The sequence below is a fragment of the Apteryx rowi genome, unplaced genomic scaffold (genome assembly GCF_003343035.1).
Source record: "Apteryx rowi isolate R43461 unplaced genomic scaffold, aptRow1 scaffold_232, whole genome shotgun sequence".
NCBI classification, from domain to species: domain Eukaryota; kingdom Metazoa; phylum Chordata; class Aves; order Apterygiformes; family Apterygidae; genus Apteryx; species Apteryx rowi.
This window is the reverse complement of record NW_020448664.1, coordinates 179,766-202,084: the sequence shown is the minus strand read 5'-3', so window position 1 is coordinate 202,084 and position 22,319 is coordinate 179,766. Positions and strand designations below refer to the sequence as shown.

At 37.1% G+C, this 22,319-nt stretch overlaps 1 protein-coding gene across 8 annotated transcripts in view; it reads right to left on the bottom strand.

The window, feature by feature from the left end:
- PHF21A (PHD finger protein 21A) overlaps positions 1–22,319 on the bottom strand; it is a 137,333-nt gene that overhangs the window by 92,262 nt on the left and 22,752 nt on the right. For 3 of the 8 annotated variants that reach the window (XM_026065785.1, XM_026065787.1, XM_026065786.1), the window contains exons 2-5: positions 12,971–13,011; positions 7,793–7,927; positions 3,215–3,247; positions 953–1,039 (exon numbers count right to left, since the gene is read on the bottom strand). In XM_026065785.1, the coding sequence (XP_025921570.1) occupies positions 953–1,039; positions 3,215–3,247; positions 7,793–7,846 (174 nt within the window). In that variant the 5' untranslated portion in view covers positions 7,847–7,927; positions 12,971–13,011. The other 5 variants (XM_026065789.1, XM_026065783.1, XM_026065784.1 and 2 more) reach the window with 5 other exon arrangements.

Genomic DNA, 22,319 nt, shown 5'->3' with positions numbered 1-22,319 from the left:
GGAAAAGGGTAATTCTCAAAACAGCACATGCAGATAATGACAGACAAATTCAGGTATCTTGGCAAGACACTGACGCATTGCTATATTCTACTTACGCACATGTTCTAAAATCTCTCCCCTTTTCAAAGGTGTTAGCTGCTGACCCCAGTGACCAACTTAATTTGATTCAGCTATTGGCACAATGGCAACAGGGACAGCTAATTTAGTTTAGTTTGGGGGGATTTCTGTGTGAGCTTTTTTTCCCCCTCCTTTTTTTAAACACAAGTGAGAATAAGTTTTCAGCTTGCTTAGTGTTATTTATTTTTCTTCCAGTTACCCACAAGACACTTCTTCCAGTTACACTGTCTTTCTATGAGGCATCCAGTTGTAATTATTATTGATAATTTGGACCTGTTAAAGAGATAATTTCTACCAAACAGCAAACATGAGATTATTGTGGTGTAATGCATCACAGTAAAAAGACACAATGGAAGCCAGCTGTACAACTAATCTCGAAGTTGTTGATGGGTACCCATAACTGATATGTACTTAGTTGACCTAGATGAAAAAAAAAAAAAAAAATCAGAAGTACTCATCCAGTGTGCAAGTGTGGACCAACTAAAATAGAAATATAAGATTTGCCTAAAACAGGGTGTTTTGGTTTAGAATAAGTTTCAAAATAATAATAAAGTAAGTGCAAAATTCAACCATTTTCCCAGCTCCCTTATTAAATTGAAACATTAATTTCAAAATGAGAAAAATTCTTGTTGCACTTCTGCAGATTACACTAGTTGCTTATTTGATGGACTTGCAATAGTTTGTCCTATTTTTTGTTAGGAGAAATCAAACAAAAATCCGAAATGTCTGGTTGCCCACATGTATTTTCGCACATAAAATTTAGCAGCTCTCTTGGAAGCTGGGAAAAGACATATCTTTAGAACAGAGTGTTAAAAATACATCTCTGTTTCCCTACCTGTTTCTCACTCAGAGCTGTGATTTTGGCTTGAAGTTCATGAAGTTGTTTCTTCAAATCAGCATTCTGATTAGAAAGAAAAAATATCTGTGAGAAAGATATTCCATTTGTTAACACAGAGTAGTAGCAGGAAGGTTTTTTGCATAGTGTACTACAAATACAGCACCTCTGGATGTACAGCCAATAAAATTCAAGTGGCTCAACAAAGCCTTCCTCAAGTCACCGAGTGCAACAATTGTCAGAGGATCTTTCTAGCACTCAAAGAGAAACAGCTTAGTTTGAAATTAGGACTTTATTAAAACATCCATTAGTGCTTACCACAATATAAAGTGCATTTATACTTTTCATTAAGTTTACAAATCAATTAAGGAAAGGTTAGTTAATATATAATACAGTAGTATTATTCAGTATACAATAGAGCGCTACCTAAGGCACTCTCACCTCTGCTACTTAGGCAAAGGCATTAGCATACTTTTAACTGTATACAATATCAACGCTATAGCTATTAAATCTTTATTGACATACACACCAAATGAAACAAAATGTGTCTAAATCTTCATTTCCATGTATTTTTAGGCCTTAGCCTATATTTAAGAGAATTACATCTGCCTTAGTGCATCATTCATGTCAGCACTTTGCTTACAAAAGCACTTTAAGATTTTGAAAGCCATAAACATCACTATAAAGATGCAGATAGAATACAATTTTTAGCAAGACTATTTTTTACTCAAAGAAAAAAAGTTTTGCATTCAGTTTAAAGCCTGTGAAGCTCTGCAGAAATGTGACAAGGAAGCAAAGTTCCCTGCATTTTTCACTTCCTCCATTTTATTTGCTCTTATCTATGTTGTAAACTCTTTACACTAGTAATCATGCATCATTACTAGAAAGGATCACACAGGTTTATTATGCTACATGAAATACTAAAACATAAGACTAATATTGCTATTTCGTGCTGAAGAAAGCTTCCCTATGTTTATATTCCTCCATACAATTTTGAAATGCATTACAAACCTAACTTGGTTATTTGTGGCTAGTCTTCTCCAATACACACACAATTTTAGCAAAACCAAATTTTGACTGGTCATTCTCCCATCTTCCAGGTTCCACTTAATAATTCGGGATAAAAATGAATTTAGAGTATTGGAAGCAGGGACCAGAACACCAGATCCTTCATTAAGGAATCTCTTCAGGCTAGTCTGTCTGACTCCCTTTTGATTTACTTCCTGGCTCCATGAACTCTGCATTCCTGCTTGCAGCATGATCTGTTTTTCAACAGACAAGAACAGAAAGCAGCAAACTACTCTACAGGCTAATTGCTAGAGGACTTGCCCATAAAGTAAGAATCCTCAAAGCAAGTAAGAATTCCTCAAATTCCATCAGATTAAAGAAGTTCTAAAATCCAGATCTTCCAATACCCCCGTCAGGGAGCTAACTACTTGACTGTCATACAGAAACCTGTCTTCCTACTCCATTGAGTGTACATATATATTAAAAAAAAAAAAAAAAAAAAAAAAAAAAAGACATTTAGTATTTTATGGGGATGGAAGCATTTAACAGCAAGCCCCAAGCGAGGTGCCTTTATCCCTATACTCAACATTTCAGATTCATTGGAAAACTCCAGGTAGCTCCCCACTGAGCAAACTGGAGTGCTTAATTGCTGTACAAGATAATCCAGTCTCCTTACACAGTCACTGGGAAAGGGGTGACTTCTACTGTCTACACAAGGAGCCCAGTTATCTAGCTTCCGCAGCTCTGAAACATGCTGAGGCCAAGAACCCACTTTTTAGACATTACAATGCTGAAGTTGTATACCTAGAATAGGCAACCTGAACACAGCCTTAAACTACATTCTTTATTCGGACAACAACTATTGGAAAGAGGATCTAGTGTCTAGTATAATCTCTAGTGAACCTTCTAGTACTAAAAAAAAAAAAAAAAAAACTCTAATAATGGCAATTTTTATAAAGAGCCACTTCTATTAGAATAAGAATCTTACTTCTACTTCATACCTGAATTACACGATAACCATAATCAAGCAAAGGGTTGCTTGATTTAAGCAACCAGGAATATGAAGTGAAAGGCTCCCTAACAGTTTCTTAACTATCCAACTGTCATTGCTTAAAGAATTGTTTATAACAGTTTTCTTCTAAACACTGTATTAGCATAAGAGAACATGATGAAGAAAGTTCTCAGGCTCCATGCAATCCTATTTCCTATATTTTAAGGGTAAATAATGCAATATAAAAAGAAATATATAGTTACCTGTGGATCTTGCTTCATTTGGGCAACCAATTTCTAGAGAGAGAGAGATACAATGATACAGTGAAGATTTTCATTAAGGATTTTATTTAACAGTCTGAAATTCAACACTTCTGTAAGGCTTTTATAAAAAAAAAAATCAGTTTATAGCATTTTTAGTAGTAAGACCTAACCCACAAGGAATCCAACATTAATAACAATGTGTTTGGAAATTATATAATGCAGTGAAACCATCACACTAACACATCACTTTTGTTCCTTCTCCTAAACAGTTCTGGAACAAGTGATTCCTTTTAAAGACAATTCAAACCAGCTGGGTAAGCTAATCTAATAGCTGTGTGTCCTCCAGAATTGCTGCCTTCTTTGCTTGCAGTCACAAGAAACAAAACACAGAGAACCACTTTGGATACAAAAGCTGTTTGTACATTCAAGCACAGAACATTTCAAGTACTAAGGGACTGCCTGTGTGTTGGCTTGGCTGATACCGCATGGAAGACCCATGTTCAGAAGCATCTTTGCCACTTTCCTCCCTCAGTCAGAGAGATTGAGATCATCACAGAAGAGATGCCCTCCACATCCGGGGGAAAGCAGACAGATGGTTACCATTCACTATTCTTCCTCCTTCGCTTCCTTCAGGCAGCTGCAGGAGGATGCTGTCTCTATTGCTAAGCAAGGAAAAAGTTATTTGGCTGTCACTAAAGAAAACCAGAGCCCAGAATGAAGAGGCAAGGTAAACAAAGAACCCTAATTTCTGTTTTGATTACTGACAGGTTTATTCATCGCATTACATTGTTCTCTGCACGTGAGGAGGGGACATGGCAAAGCTTGTACTTTCTTCTCCATTTTCTCGTCAGAGTAGGGAAAAGGAGTGAAGAACAGGAAGGATAAAACAAACAAAATACATGTTCCATTCCACCTGCATTAATACTGATCAGAGAATTCAGTTTTTGCCAGTTAATTATTGCCAGTGAAGTTTTTTTCACATCCTAAAAAGCAGTGTTAATCAGAAAAAGCATAACACAAAGACAGTTCTGAGTCAGAGTAGTTTTATCTGCTCTAGTACCCTCTTTCCAGTACTAGCCAATAGCAAACACATAGGCATCAGTATGAGTGGACAAATACCCAGTGTTACTTCCAATCTTCCAGAAATCTACTTCTCAGATGTCTTCAAAGATTATATCATAAGTTTAATAGCTAGTAATAAACTTTTCTTCCATTTCTGAACTCAAGAATACACTCAAAGTTCTGTGATAATATGTTCCCAGGTTAACTACAGTAGTCTATGTAAAAGGACCTCCATTTTCTTTTGAACCTGACCCCTAATAATATTAGCATTAGGGGCAAATAAAATTACAGAAAATCATTCTTGACTGTCTCTCTATTCTCCTTGTTCATACCACATTTTTTCCCACATCTGTCATACTCCCCATCAGTCGTCTCTTTTTCAGATTCAAAGTCTCCTCATGCACAAATCATTCCACTGCTTTGTTCATTCTTAGCACTTTTCCCAGTACTTCTCTAGTTCTTCTCTACCATTTGGAGACAAAGGGATTAAAACTGCACCTAACATTCAAGCACTCCACATCCCTGTATCACAAGAACTCCTTCCTCCATCCTAATAGCTAATTCCCAGCCTGTAATTGCATACATAAGGCTGGGATTGTTTTTAAGGTGCATCACTTGCCATTTATCAACACTGAATTTCATCATTTCACCACGTAGCCATTCAGTGTCATGGGAGCAGAGGTGCCACGTTAGCCATGTGCTTAGCTTGTTTGTCTTCAGTGCTTTCTGCCACATCAGAGTTTGACAAACAACAAATCTGTTAGGTTTTATACATACAAAGTGCTTGTACAGATTTAGTCACAAGACAATCCAGCCAGTGACTGTAAACTGTTCACAATATATTGCTAAATTTATGGATCACACAATACTGCATCATCCAATCATTAAAAAAAGTTCTTTCACACTAACCCCAAACACAAGCTAAATTTAAGATATTTTAAAACATACTGATTTTTTTCTTAGGAGAAGAGAGAAGGAAAAGGATGTTTTAGGTTCTTTTCTCCCCATCATCTTCAAGAGTCATCCATGAAGCCCAACTCTTCTGTGAGAAAAGCTAAATATAACTCCTCTAACACCTCTTGCAATTGAAACTATGAGGAGCAGACTGTTTCAAAATAACCTTAATTAAGTCAACACAGTAGCAGAATGCACTACTTAGTCAGATTTGATGCAGCTCTCCTCTCACAATAAGCAATACTACTTGGCCATGGAAGATATTTTAGTGTTCCAGTTACACTCTGGTTTAGCAAGTGACCTGGTCAGAATTTATTTATGGAAGGTTCTTAGATCATCCAAGCAAAACAGAAAGTAGCAGCTTCTCTAAATCCTAAACAACTAAACAACTCCTTTGGGTCCTTACTGGTAGTTTAAGTTACATGCTGCCAAAGAGGCAGCATTAAAACTCCAGGCAGAATTCTGAAGGTGAACTGGAAGAGGCAGGAAACGAGGAGCTACTCTACAAACAAAAATGCAGTCACACTGAGCATCGTTTTCTGTTACTATGTAAACAGTTGTGACAAGTGAGATGCTGCATCAGGAGGCTACGAGGCTTGGCTTGCACAGTGAAGAGTTGAACTCAGTACGTTCATCACATACACACATATGCCTGTCCACCAGTTACAAGAAGAGGACAAAGCACGAGCTTCATACAGCCTTGGCAAGCTGTTGAAAGAGTCCATGGGAGAGGGAAAGAAAAAAAAAAAAAAAAGGTAAAAGAAGCTAAGTGGGACAATTCTCCAGAACTCCTACAGTACTGCCTTAAGAAAGGCTACATTGTACCCCTTTAAATTACAAAATTAAAAAACATGCAGTTCAAGCATTCTACTTTAAGATTTTTTTAGAGCCAAAAAACAGTTTATATTTCTATCATTGGCCATTTGAGGAACACAGCAGTAACAACTAACATATGGTTCAAGGAAAGTTTACTGAAGCACCCGATATGTTGCTGTAAGTGTTATTTTCCATTATAAAAGTTTAGACTTGTTCTTAACCACAGTAATGGGAATAGATAGAATCTTGAAGGAAAAAAACAACCTTCTAAAATAATGGTTGGTCTAGTTTCACCAACTAAACCCAAATTTAATTAAAGTTGACTTAAGTGCAGAGTGCATTTTTGATGAGAGCTGGGGAAAGCACAGGCAAAGGGGACCAAAAAACCCTGAACCTGGTGGGGGGGAGGGGAGGGGAAGTCTTCTTGAAAATTTTCCAGCCTCCATCCCTTTTCCTCATCATCATTATGAACAGATGCTAAAGCTTATTCAAAATTTGTAGTCTTAAAATTTGTTAGTTTAGAAAGGGAGTAGAGATACGCATAAGAAATAAATGCTGTTACACAAACATAAAACTAGCATTCTGATCACCATATAGCAGATAATACTTCAAGAAATACTTACTGGCCTTAAACATTTTAAAGCCTGTAGCATTGTCATCGGTAATTTAGTAATTTCATTACCCCCATAACAAAGCTTTATTAAGTTTTGAAGAAGACAAGTAGAGTGCCTTGGAGTTTTAGAGGAGAGCACAATACTTATCTGTAGTTCTAGGAACTCATCTTGGGCCTTTTTCAAGCTTTTCTCCCTAGCTGAGAGTTGCATCTTTGTTAATACAGATGTAATTTTGCTTTACTAATCCACCTACACAATTTCTTGCACTATGCTCATGCATTGCAGCAGCTAACGAACAAATCATGTTGAACATTTGTTCCCAAGTTAACCGATGACCTGCCTAAACATTCTCCAAATTTGTAAAACTAATCAGTGTAACTCAACATATTTCTTTTGCCCATGTTTGTAACAGTTGTGAATTTCAAATGCCCCACAGAAATACCTGGAGAACTGCCTTTAGAAAAGGCTTCACTGATATAAACCTAACATATCAAGACGGCAACTACTCTGTATTTACGGCTGTAACAATTCTACTTCAATTCTTTAATAAACATACTTCCTCTTAAATTTGCTATATTGCAATTGATTTAACTTTTTAAAATTTCTCATTTTTATCCTAATGGAATGGCAAACCACAGCTCTACTGCTATATAACATTGGACAGTCTGCCAGTAAAATACCCAAGATGTAAAAAATTTCTGAGCTCAAGCACTACAACATTTTGGGTAGCAAAGCTATATGGTTACTATCAAAAAGAGAGATACTAAAGCAAAAGATACTCCAGAAGAGAAGCATCATATAAGTCTACTTAGCATTATGCACATTTTACTTGAAAAGTTCCTCCATATCTTTCTATTCCCAAACGAGTACTGAAGATGGTTTTAGAACTCAGAAAAATCTTCCAGCCAGAAGCTGCTGAATACAGAATTTGGAATGTTTTGTCACTGCTAAAGAATAAAAAATAAAATAAAAATACACACCCTGAAATGTAGATTTTTCACACTTGCTAAAAACTACAGGTGGTCGGGTCAAAATGCAGCGAGTATATAATTCTAAAGCAATTTCAAACTTATAAAGTAATTATTACTATACATGACCCCTATTGCTATTAAAGTAAAACAAGAAAAATTACCTGGTGAACCTGAATTTCCACTTTCAGAGCCTCCTGTAGAGTCTGCAGCTCCATTCTCTACCTTCTCCACTTTCTCTAGATGTCTCTTTGCTAATTCCAGTGCCTTTAGTTTCTGGTTTCCTCTTCACACTGGCGCTATAGAAAAACAAAGGCTTTGCTTTAGTTAGCAAAAGACAGAAGTCAGTTAAGAACAAATGAGTATAACAGAGCAGGAATACAGTAGTGAATTACACTCTACTGCAGCTTTCTAGCCCAAACACAAATTAGATTTCTTGGACACAAGAAATCTAACTAAGCTCTGAACAGAACACTTTCTTTGGAGTAGTTTAGCCAAAATTGTTTCTTCTCCCAACACCCCAAAGTTGACATTTTTGTCATTTATCATAGTTTGTAGGCAGCTATTTCCTATCAATATCCTACTGCAGTTGCATGTTAAATCAGAAAATTTAACTATTAAGAATGTTTCAAAAATCTGGGTAGATGAGAAAATATTCTGCAGACTAAAATTTCACAATCCAAATGGGAGTGTAAATTGTTAAACAGAATGTATTACATTAACATACATTCAATGATATTTTACAGCTGTTCTTAAAAGGGATGGTCTGCACGTGATTTGACAGAACAATAATGTGCCAAACACACACTGCCTGAAGTTTGCACTGAGTTAGTCTTTTCAGTTGGAACCTATTTTAAAGAAATGCAAGACTGATATAAAGCCCAAGATTTATTCAAATTCATTAAAATCCCTTACTGTTTCTAGGTAGAATTCCAGTAAGTATGAGTCTACCATCTTCACATAAACTTCAAACAAATTAATCCTCCTAACCTCTGACATAGGAAAGTATTATCATCCATACTTTTAAAAGCCTTGAAACTTGGACAAGAGAATTTTTTTCACAAATATGTTAAAAGTATCCGCTTCTGAGACAGGATTAAGATTCCTGTCTTTATCCCATAGGCTCAAAACACAAAGGAACCTGTGTAAAAATTGGATGAAAAAATATCTATAAATACATACACAAAATCCTTCAGAAAACATTACATAGCAATCTTTATATAGCAAGCTTTCCAGTCATTTTTACCACATCAGACATCAAGGAATCACAAGTGTTAAAGTAGTTCAGATGTTTTTTTTTTTTTAATTTGCTCACAAATTATTGAACAGGTATTATAGCCAGCTCAGAGGCATTCATAACGGGACTTTGCTGTTTTCCAAAGGATACTGACAATTTAGTATAGATTATACACGTAGGCTGCAAAAAGAGAATATTCTCTTAAGTTAGAGAATTTTATTTGAACATCGTCTAACATCGTCCCACTATGGTGAACTGAAGTGTTGGACAAGTCTATGAACTCATGAAAATAACACAAGCAAGTTTCACAGTTTTTAGTCTTCTTTCTCTGTCCAAATAGAACCAAGTTACAAAAAGAAAAGAGTATAAAGGATATTTAAAAAGCATGATATTTAAATTCATTTTTTTCAATGTTGCCTGCTGTTAGTGTAAATTTCTGTATTTAAATAACAAAAGGCCTAATAAGACTTTCTAGTCAACACGTGAAATGACCTTCTTCAAGGGTCTCTCCCACATGTAACACAGGAGAGCTAGAACAGCTGCCTTTGCAGCACTACTCTTTATAAAACTGTAATTTGTATCAAGGGATACATGGAAATTATATATAGTTCCCTGTTCTACTACCACAAACCTTAATGAGAAAACAGAATCCTGGATTATTACTTCCACTCACAGACAGCAGCAACTATAGACTGCATTAAGTCCCTGTCATTGCATTCTTTAAAGAAACTGGTGGGAGACTGACTGCTGAAGATCAGAGTCATTACAGAGGCAAAGAGTCTTTCATAAACCCTAGAAAATTCAATTTGGGGGTAAAAATACAGGCAAATATGGCCATTGTTTTTTTTGGGGGGGTTGTTTTTTTTTTCCCAATGCATCTTCAATGAATGAGATGGCAAATGAATAGCTACCATTCTATGACTACATATTAACTTTAAAGTTCAAAACAGCAGAAAAAACATTTATCTCAAATGTGACGGTCAATGACAAACATGTTTTTAATACATGGGACTGTAAAGCCTAGTACTAGTTAATGTGAAAAAAGATATGGTACTTCCAGGGGGAAAAGATTTAGCAACTACTATTAATGCAGAACTTAGTTTGAGAGACAGAAATTGAAGTATTGATGGTTCATAAAAACTAATCCAACTTCATTTGATTGATGCCTTTAACAGCTAAAAAGATTTTTCAAAACTAATTTTAAGAAGGTTTAAGGAAAATGGGATAGTGCTTTGCAGAAGTAAGTGATAGTTCAGTCTAAAAAAATTGTAGCCATGTTAATGCAGTTATGGACAGGAACAAGAATAATTCACTGCCTTACTGGAGAATACACATTGTGGCAAACAAGTCAAAAACCAACACTATTCAAGTAACATAACAATCATTTGCTAGTTCCACCCTGAAAATATTTGTTACAATTTGAGATGTTTCTTCCATTATAATTTTAGAAAGTTAATAGATTAAGACTCCTTAACTGCAAAGATTTTTAAATAGATCCCCTATAAATTGGAAATAGGCCTCATACTACGATATCCTGAAGAATTAATTTCAACCCATAATATTGAAGCCTCCTAGAAAAGGCAAGAGAGAATAACAGAAACTTTTGATCGCTCTTCTTTTTGCAGGTTTGCTAGCTCTTCACTCTTTTCTTTTTACTTGCCCTCCCCCATTATGGTCTCAGAGGAACTCACTTTGCAATACCATTTACTTCTAATTACCTTCTGCTGGCAAAGTTACACTGAAGTTCATTTTAAACGCAAGAAAACAACCTCCTCTCCTCAAAAATTAAGTGGCTCAGATGTAAGGAAAAGAAATTAGCACTGCTCCATCAAGGAGGATCACAAAGTAAGGAATGGTCTTTCGGAATCACCTTCCCTTCCAGCTGCTGCATTTGTCAGCTACCAGCACCACCCTTCTCTTTAGTAAGGCAAAGTTGGGATTAGCAATTACCAGCTCCGTGGTAAATTACACTATATTTGGCACGGTGTCCAAGCTGAGGCACATATCACCACCACCACTTTAAAGATAAGGAAACAGGCACAGGACAATGAAGAAGTTATCTGTTAGGAGTTTCTAAGTGCTCTAAGCATCCAAATCATTAGTGAGGCCAGGAGAACACAGACTTTCATTTTAAAATTTGGTCAAGTTGCTGACTTCCAAATATATGTGTTTGTTATTCAACTGTAGCACTCTGGAACTGAAAGGAGACAAAAAAACAGGAGGATTGGAGAGCAAGAGCACAAAGACTTACTAGACTGCCATTTGCCTGCATTTTACTGATGCAAAAATCCAGACAGATAGTGTGCACGTGCAATTTGGGGGCAAGGGGGTTAAAAGGGCAAATGCTCTGTATAATATTTTACCTTACAAGCTAATGATGACTATTCCAAAAAAGAAAACCAGGAAGCAACAGGCAAAGGACTTTTTTAAAGCAGGGTTCATATGATCACTGGGCAAGACAACACAGAGCTGAAAAGTCCACATCCTTAACTAAGGCTTCCCAAGGCCAGGATGATTTGGGAGATGGTGAAAGTGGTACAGAGAAGAGAGTGTCAAAGCTTACCATATTTACTAAGGAAAGAGCTTAATATAAGACAAAGTTACTAACCAGAAATTGAGTATATGCACTTGTAGTTCACCTCCCCAAGCAGGAATAACTACCAAAAGTTATCCCTGTCGAAAATTCCCCTTAAGTACCTTAAACATATTTCTGATTCTAATTCTCAAGGGAGAGGGGAGGACGCGAACATTCTTTACATCCAACAAATCAGAAATTGTATTCTTCTGTTCTATGCAGAATATTGTCTAGAAATATCTATGAGGGCAACCAGTTAAATATTAATAGCATTTCCTTTGAAAGTTGGTACAGAACTACCTAACAGATTTTGGGGTTGTCTGGTAAGTGGCCACACATATTTTGTAAGTGTAAAAATCTTCAATATTTTTGAACTTTTATTTCTTTTACACTGAACCTTGAGGGGAGATGTAAAAATTTAACTCCCGTGGCATTATAAGCTATCTACAATATCACTTCCTAAAATGTATAAAACTATCTGAGGATTAATAATAAAAACACATGGTGTTTTTTACTTTGCTCTTAGGTAAACAGAAGTATTTTTAATTAAAAAGTTTGTAGCTTATTTGAAATTTCATGGCCGGGCTGGTCTCTAAACATCCTTCATCCCATTAGATTTTAAAAGAAAAAGCATAAACGCCTTATTCAGTGCTCAAATTGGTGACATCCAAAAGGAAAGCAGGGGATTGTGGAGTACATCTTTTGTGCATTGACACATACTTCCAAGCCTCAAACAGGAAGAATACTAACAGCAAGAAGTAAATTTGCTGTTTACTGGATGAATTTTAACTTTTGGAAGCAGCAATCCTCCATTCAATGTCTTGCTGGCACACATTTGTCACAAATAATCCTTTATTTCTTAGGTAGCTGCTTCAAGACTGTTAAAATTTCATATTCAGTTAAGTACCTCAATGCACCTCAGTTAAGTTAGTCCATATGTTTACATACAATATAAATATTCAGAGACCAAATGAACCATTAAAATCTATAATAATACATAAGTACATTATCGCCTCTCTATTATTACCCAATTAAAAAAAAACTTAGTCCATGTCAGAAATTCTAAAATATAAAGCCACTTAACCCATGGTTATATAGGGAACTACACTTGGAAACTGCTGGTTTAAGGTATATACATAACAACATAGGTAGGACATTGTACAACAGGTATGAATGCCTTCTGTGTGCATGCGAGGACTCTGAATAACTTAGAATTTGCCACATAAAATCCCGTGAAATAAATCTGTTTTCACACTACATAGGAAAAAAGCCATATTATTGTTTTTAAATAGATTAAGTTAAGTTTGACGGAAGTACAGACCCTGAGGTCCAAATCTCAGACCTACAGTGATTTATTTATAGGATTCATGCTTCCATCAGCAACATTTACTTTTTAAGATTTAATTTCTGAATATAAAAATTGATAGGATTTCAGTTTCAGTAAACATCAAACTTTTCCAGAAATGGACGCTAACTCTTAGTACCATCTACTCTTAGGTAAACCATCTTTGCCCAGCAAGAAGTACTTACCAGTTCTGAGAAAGTTATCTCCTTCAGCTCTCTACCCCCTCCTACAAAAGAGAAACAAAAACAAAACAAAAAATAATGAAAAATAGCTTAAATACAGTTTGAAACAAGAAGAATATTCACAGATTTGGAAAGGGTTTTTTTAAAAAAAAAAAAATGCAGAAACAAAAAAGAAAATCATTTTGACATGGTGGAGAAAGCCAGGGAGACCTACAATTCTAATCTGGATTAAAATACTAACCATTACTGTCACTAGGGAAAGAAGAGATGACAGGTACAAGCTTTTCTAGTTCTGTGCAAGGCCTCTGTCCCCCAACCCTTGGTAAAATACCTCATCTCCATCATATTTATTAAGATCTAAGTCACAAGCCATCAGTTGTCACAGCTAAATATGACAGTTACCCGCCCCAGACATTTGCCCACCTCTCTGCTAGAGGTTATACCAACACAGCAAAGATGGTAGAGCAGGTGGTTTGTCAGCACAGTCACCGAAGCTCAAATCCCAGAGTACTAATGCAAACTGAAATCAATGGCAGTTTAAGCTAATATGCTAGGTCATGACCTGCGGAGGCTGAGAAGATGCGCTGCCCATTATGCCGCCTGTGTCATGGGAAGTAGAACATTTAGCAGAGGAGAAAGGTGGTACCTCTTAAATCATCCTCATATGAATCATACGAAATCGTGAGTCAGAGCCCTAAAAAGATAGCTAAAATATAAATGGCAATTCATTTGCTCAATTACTTTGCCTGAAGCTTAAAAAACAAACAAACAAAAAACCCAAAACACCCCACACCTCTAAAATACTCCCGTTTTCTAGTAAAATACTAGAATATTAGTCTATTTTAAGCTTTGATTCCAAAGCCAACAAGATTTTTGCAGATGTTTCTATCCACACAAGCCATTGCAGCTGAAGTTTAAGCCTCAGTGTTACAATTAGATACAGCAGCAGAAACCCACATAATGTCTCAATCTATGGAAACCACTGAAAATGATGGAGTTTACATTTGCTAACTAGCAGGAGCAGAATGCTGATGAACACCTAGAACAGAACAGAAAACAGGAAGCCTACTGCTGGTAGTGACTAGGCATACTGCCTCTCTCCCCTAGTGCCCGATTTTATTGTGCATTTGGAACATCAAAATATTACAGGAGTGAAGCTGCTGGTTTATTTAAACCCGAAAAAGTGCTTCAGAATTAATTTATGTCCAAATACTCACATGGTAGGATTTGAAAAGTGGAGGATGGACTGTTTTGAGGATATACTCAAATTAAGTGCATTTGCTCTGGATGCCACAAAACTTGAAATATCCTGACTGTTGATAGTTATTGAAAAGACAGCCTTCATTCTCAAATTCTAGTTGTTTCTTCTTTGATCCTAACACCTTAGTTGTTACCTCCATCTTCCACTATCAATCAGTTATTTTATTGGTCTGAAAATCCATACAGGAAGCTCTTTAATCACTACAAGCACTCTTCAGTAGGCATTAAGGCTACAACTGTGTTTCAGTGCTATAAAAAATTTTTTTTCAGTCACAGGCATCTACAGCAATGAAAGCTAAACAAAAGAATATGGTACTACACATCTGTAAGTACAGTCATAGAATAAGAGAGCATGACTTTTATTCCAAAATAGAAAAGCACCAGTTTGTTTGACGCACAAGTACACACAGAACAACAGAAAACTGTCACTCTTAAAAGTAATAGCATGATTAACTGTTCCTTCCCTTCTCTTTTCCCCCCGGCTCTACGTAGAGACCCCCCTCCATAGCAGGTTCATCAAGACTGAATCTTTCTCTCAGCTAACACTGAGTGAAAAGCTGCACGGTTACAAACCTCTGAGCTGCTTGTAACCCCTTTGAAGGGTTGCAACCCCAGGCTGAGGAGCCAGGGGCTCCCGAGGGCAGAGTTAGCAACTCCGGCAGTCTAACCGTGACTCTCCGAGTGATTTGCTGTGTTGCCTTGGAGAAGTCACTTAAAGAGGACCTAGACAGGGAATGGAAATACATTTGCATCCTCTTCTGTATATAATTTACTACAGCTCTTTTTCTTTAAGTGTTGAGAGCAGGTTAATGTTTGAAAGTAAAGCCTTTGGAAATACAAAATACCTTAATTCTGCCCTTGTGCAAGCATAGTATTTTTCCTGGCAACTCTGTCTCATGTAGCAGAGAGGATAAAATTAAAGAATGAAGTATCTGTCAAACAATTTCTTTTCATTCTGAGTTTTTGGTTTGCAGCCTCATGCCTTCTTTCTATTCAACATCTAAGCCTTACATCAAATAAAGCATTGGTTTCCTCATAAGAAACAGACTAATGAGAGCCACAAAAAAAAACTTGCACCTGATACACGCAAGTTTGCTTAGATAGGAAATTAAGAGAGAGAAATGAAGAACAAACATCCAAGTGTGATAATTCCAAGCATCTTAAGTGGACTTAATTTTCCAAAGTTCTTAATAATTTTATAGCATTACATATGCTTATCCTTACAATAATCTGATTGTTAACCGTGGTTAAGTCCATATCACTTTCTATGCAGAGGACTAGCTGGCCTAGAAGATTCTGACTTATTTTTGTTCCATCTTTCTTAGTACCACAGAAATGTGAAACAGATCAAAACATATGTATACAACAGTTCTCTTAATCAAGACATCATGTCCAGAAGCTTCCTAGCTCTGATCCTCCCAGAAGGGGAAGGGCAGATGGTTGCTGCTCAGGCCGTTGTAACAGTCCAACAAAAGGCCCAACTCCCAGCTTTCCCATTCTTGGCAAGACAAAGTGTCAGTGGAGCGCGCCAATTAAAAATAGGACACAATCACCTCTGTATTCAGGTGTCTTTTGAATGACCTGCGCAACTGGTGAATAAATGGAGACAGTAAGCTCTCTCAAATCTGAAGCGAGATGCATCCCCTTTGTTTCTAGGTCATAAATACAACCAACGTCTCCTCTGCATGCAAGCTGAACTTCTATTGCCCCAAAAGAGAAACACAGTTGTACCTTCCATGCCAACTTAACCATTTTTAAAGGGGGAACAGGAGAAAAGACACACAAATTGGTTGAAATACCAAACAAACTATTTCTCACATTCACTGGTGTGATACAACTAACCTAAAAAAATAAGTTTGGTAATTTTTAAAGGCAGCAGATGCAGGGAATCAGGATCCTGAAAAAATGTTACTACATTTGTCTAGTCAAAAGTGAGAGCAAGTAGAGATGAAAACATGGTCAAGACCAATGTTCTCTATATGGCTTCATTATCTATCCCGAAGCCACAACTTCCTCTGACAACAGTAAGCATTGGGCATGACCTTTAATTCTGATTAACAAATAGCAGGGTCATATATGCCGAGGTTTGCTATATGGCTCAAGAAGTCCTTCGCACAGTGGCCATCATCAGTATTGGAGTAAAAGATTCAAGCCCTCAGAAGGCACTTTCCGTGGCTGAGTTTCACATGGCAATAGGGAACTTGATGTCTCTGATCTTGCTACTTAACCTGTGGCCATTTTGGCAACAGGAGGAGCATCCTGACTTCAAGTGCTGTTTGCACAGATATGCTTCCTAGCAATCACAGCTCTGAAAGTAAGGAATTATCAGTCAACTTGCTTTTACTGACAAAGGACAGAATTTAACTATACTTCATAAGGCCATAATGAATTAGTGGAGCTTGACAATTCAAAATCCCAAATTGAAAACTTGCCAGGGAAAAGTTTATGACCAATTAAATCTGTAGCTTTGGGCCCTGACAACACTCTACATGTTTGGGGCTACTGGGAACCAACCCAGAGTAGTACTAGTGGAAAAGCTATCCGATAGAGACATTCTGCTCCTACAGACGAAATGTGATTATTTCTTATTCATACCCAGAATGCATATACAAACTCATTCTCTCTCTCTCTCACTCTCTTACTTATATACACACTCTACAATACATACTGGAAAGATAAAATTAAATAGATGGCTCAAAATCACTCCTATTAACAAAGAAGATCTGAAAAGTTGAGCATTTTGCACTGTTTGTTTTCTTAACATAAAACTTGAGCAAGTAGAAATGCACCATGAAATCTCAGCTATTCAATTTGCTGAGGTTTTCCTTTGAAGGCACTAGTGACATGGGCTGTAAACTCTCTTTGGTATAAGTCTGCATGGCCAATTCTCAGATTATAACAGTAAATTCTGCAATATTTGGGAATTTTAAAACCCTGGCTCTGGGAGCCATACTTCTGTATCCATCTCTGCTTTCTATTAAGAATATTCCCTTCTTCCTAGAGCATACATATTAAACCACATGATCAGAAGAGAAGGTTGAGCAATGCTTAAGTATGTTCGCTATAAGCTAAAAAACAATAAATATTTTAAATTAACATTATAACATAAATATTAAAGCTTTAGAAATACAATTTTTGAGCACGATGGACTGCTGAGGACAGGTTAATAATTTTACTAACATCAGAAGGTTTTTTTTTTTTTTAATTAAACTTCATCTTATTGGTCTGAATATCTTAATAGAAACAGCAAGTTATGTTTTTAAATAGTCAACTGGATTTTCAGCACTTGACTGGATATGACCCTGAGCAACCTGATCTAACTTTGAAGCTGGCCCCGCTCTGAGCAGCGGGGTTGCACAAGATGACCTTAAAGCTTCCTTCCAACTTAAGTTATTCTGTGATTCTGTAGTCTAATTTTAAAGAAGCAATTAATTTCTCAGCTTCATTTCCTACACAATAATTCTACTGCTTTCTTTCACTCTGGTAGGATTTCCAGAAAAATGCATGACATATCTAAACAAACAAACAAACTTTGTTCGATATATACATACAGGTTTTTTTAAATATATAAAAAAAACCCAAGAATACCTTACAACTTTTTCAGCCCTTCTAGACAACATATATAAAGAAAGAAAAAAACAAAAAAAACACACCATTACCAAAATGATCACAAACGATCTGCAAATCAACTTTAAACTTTTTGTCGATGTCTGTAAAATATGGAGAAAAGTTACTCACTTCAGGGAACTGTTATGAAAACAAAGACCTCAAAGACAAACTCTTGTGTTTATGGTTTGGTAGCCAGAGGATGTCAAAAGAAATCCACATGGTTAAACTTTTAGTGTATGGCATTTGAAGATGTAATAGACCATCTAAACGCTAAGTGTCTGTATTTTAAAATGTTCAGTTACATCAATCAGATACTAATTGTCACCTTTATGTTATGCAATAAAGTTTATGCTACTGTAACCAGAGAGACTTATTTGGAAAAAGATGGGGGGAACAGAGCATCCCATTTAGTGTGGCTCCAGGCCACCAAGCTTTCCAGCTCTGGAAGCCGGCATCGCAGAGGCTTCGCCATACATAACCCATTAGCACTCATCTATGCTACCGAGGAAGTTCAGTTTTACTTTATTTACATCTGACTTGAGTTTTCTACAGTTAAGTGTCACACAATTCAGTGAACAAACAGTCGGGTTCCCCTCCCGTCCCTGCACAGCTTTTGTCTATTCACACAATTTACTACATGCTTTTAGCAGCAAATACAAGAAAGTTTTAGGGGGATGCTAGCTCCATATCACAGGGGAACCTGGGTGGTGTTCTCTCAGTACTAGGTATTTTGATGAATCCAGGCATGCAGGGACTTGGCACTAGTTAACCATTTACATAACCACTGTGCAGTCATCCCAGATACAATAAATTAACTAAATAGGTAATATATATACTATATGCATATTATATTTGGAGTTATTAGGAGTTGATGTTTTCTCTTTCATATAAAAATACTAGTTTTAACATACAAGACATTGCAAATAAAGGGCATCAGAAAAATTAGAGAACATCACGTTTACTGCTAGACCATGTAACTTTTTAATCAGGCACTTTATATGAATTTATCACATTATAATATTAAATAATTTTTATTTTTTGCTAATAGGACCCCTGCCCTGTTTAATCTGCAGGATGGACTCATTCGAGGGAAAAGGACTAATTGTGCAGAGGCAATTATGAGGCTGACATTCTCTCACATTTCAGAGCATGGTTTTACAATATTAAGGCTGGTTAATTTTGCTTTAAAAACACACCCACACACAAAACACCAAGAAACTACATACACGCAATGGATTGACAGTCTTTGTCTTCAGACACGAACTCCTCAAAGCAACAGCTACCCTTTCTGTACTTGGAAGGCATCTTCTATATACAGAGCACTCTAGGAGTATTTTTTAGGGAAATCAGTTATTATAAAAGTTATTTTAACATGATTTACCAATCAAGAAATGAAACAACTCATATTCCATAACAGGACTGGAGTTCTAAAGTGTCAAGAAAGAGAAACACCAACCGTAGCCCAGAGAGGGGGTATACAAGCTATTTCAAATTACATTATTTTAAGGCTCACATTTCAACAACCACATTACTACCACTGGTGCTGTCGCTTCCGGGATTAAAAACAAGTCTCACGCGTGCCAGTGCAAGGAATCTGATCTCGCTTTGTGCGGGAGCTGGCAGCAGTCGCGGGGAGTCGCGCTGCCTGCGAGAACAGCTGGCCCCGGCCACCGTGCCGGGAGGGACAGCACCGCCTGCGATAACCGTAGCCGAGACGGAGCTGGGGGGGCACTGGACGTGCCTTCCTCCTCCTCCTCCTCCTCCTCCACGTGCACAACTCCTTTTTCTCCTCTCCCTCTCTCCCTTTCCCCCCCCCCCCCAATACTGGTAGGTCATTCCCACTAAATGGTTAAGGAACTATGCTTTTCTATTGGCGCGTGCAGACATTAACCTACCGAATTCAAAAACTACAAGCTCCAATTCCACCTCTTAAAGTTCCTACTGCCCTTCAAATTAGCCATGAAACAGATGCAATTTAGAGCTGAAGACACCAGAAACTGATTTCACTTGGGGATAGGTTGGCTCACCTTCCCTAAAATAGTTTAGAAAACTGTCAAACCACGTTTTCAATGGAAGCACATGACACCATCATCAGTTTCTGTGAAAGCAATACTATATTTAACATATAGGCAGAGCTGAAAGACTCATTACAGCTAAAAAAGGCTATCCCCATTGCATAGAAGAAAAACACTTTACAGTCTTATTTAAAAATATATATATACACATATATAAATGAAAATATCAACAAAAACACATTTAAGCAGGTAAGGATTATGATCTTAGTTCTGGTTTCCTATAACTAGCATTTTAATAGAAATGAGTAGGTCTCGCTGAATTTAGTCTTTCTGCGGGGGGGGTGGGAGAGGGAAGGGGAAGAGGAGGGGTGGAAACCACACTCAAGCTCATGAGGTAGCAAAATAAGCAATCCCATTTGGCCTGGTGGCAAATTAGCATAAATGTGTTTTAAAATCTCAAGGATTATCCCTCTCACCTGCAGGGATTTATGAGCTATGGGGCTTTGCACTTTTTAAACGCACATGCACACACACACCCCCGTCAGAACAGTCAGTATATTTCTCAAATCAGAAAAGCATGAGCTAAAGCCATTTATGTTTGAAAGGGAAAAGTTAGCTTGATTTCTGTAACTCATCAAGGATTAACCATTTAAGCCATCTTTAAAATAAAACTTATCCTCTCACTTTTTTCACACATACACCTTCTCCCTCTTTCCCTAGAAGAAAAAAAAAAGAAATAGTAAGTTGCTGCCATTTTAAAAATCATTTCTTAAAAGGAACAACCCTGCAGTTAAAGCAAAAGAGTTAGCATTTTAAACAAAGGCTCATGAGAAAGTCTGAATATTTTTTTTCCCTTCACTACTATCTTGGCTTTCTTCCTGTTTTTATTAAAATTGTACTAAGGGGTGGCGCATCCACAATTCTCCCATACGCAGAGTACAGGCGCATGGCATGCACCGAACCTGGCAGTGGGAGGAACGGAAGGATGCAGGGAACCTCTGCGATATATAGAGCACTGCTTTATAAAGATTCCCCCAAACATTTGCAGCCCCCTTGCTGCTACCACAACCTCCGTAACCCACTGCAAACAGAAGAACACTAACAAAAACATTAAGCCTCGCTTTGCTCACTGAATTATCATTCACCAGTTTCAGATAAACACAAAACCATCGTCTATGCAACATGACTAAATTCCTGTTGATATAAAAAACTGGGTGTTCTGAACTTTTATCTTAGTGAACCACTTTGTTATTTAGAAGGTGCTGTTTATCTATACATATATTGTAAGGAAATGCTAGTCTTAATTAGGACTGTACATTTATGCCTTACTAACAGCACAAGAGCAAAGGCTTTTTTTGTATTTGAAGCCGGTAGCTAGGGAATTTGGGGGGAAAAAATGAATTAAAAGGACTACATGATATAAAGATATGGGAGGAAGGCAGGGCTTGGGGGTTGTTTTTAAAAAGCTTTGCTGCATTCTGCAACATTCCATAAGAGTTGCTGGAAACCTGTAGTTTTTTGTTTAGGAAAACATCAAGTTTCAGTTAAACTTCTTTTACACTGAAGGAAAAAAAAAAACAGTGAATCTTAAGTCTTCGAACTCGAACCACTTTATTATTTACAATTTATCTGCAAAAGCATACACACAGTTGGGAGGTAAAGGATGGAAGGTAAATAGAAAAAAAAACATGCTCCCCTCCTAGCTGTACTGTTTTGTTTCAAAATTTCTAAAGTATTCAAAGGGAAGCTATTTGGACTCTATTTTTTATCATGTGCCTAGAAAAATCAGTTCATTAACCTGTACTGTTCTTAAGGTGCATTGTAAATTCATCATCCCAGTAATTGAGAAGTTGCTGCCTTTCTTTCATATTTCAGAGACAGAGGACTATTTTGGGAAAGGAGGGAGAAGGAGAAGAAGGAGTTGTGATGAGGAGAGAAAGCCATTTTCTAGAAAGAACAGTGTTTGAAATAGATTAAACACACATATGAAATACAAGAAATCGCTTTAACAACTGAAGAGGCAGAGAACAAGACAAATTAAGAAAACTCTCCTCCAGTACTGATTTAAGTACTTTTCCTCCAACTCCATTAAGAATGAAGGGATCTCTGGATTTTTGTTTCGCTCTTTAAAATTGGGGGGGGGGGAGGAATCATATTAAGTGTCAAACTATTTTTTCCCTTCGAGCAATCTCCTTCCTCTTGGAAGGAACTGGCTTGTGGGAACTGGACAGTTAGTGGGGCAGAAGCATCTTCAGAGTTGTAGGAAGCGGCCCAGAGCGCAGCAGGAGAGAAGCTGGGCACCACTGTAAGAGAAGACTCCAGACGTGAAATGCAGGACTGGAGGCACCTCTGACTGTCATCAGAAATGCAACAGTAACTTTTGGAGAGAACTTCAGGTATGTGCACATCTCCTGCCTGTGCAAACTATTCTTTAAATATTTAATCTATCTACCAGGGAAGTTCAGAGG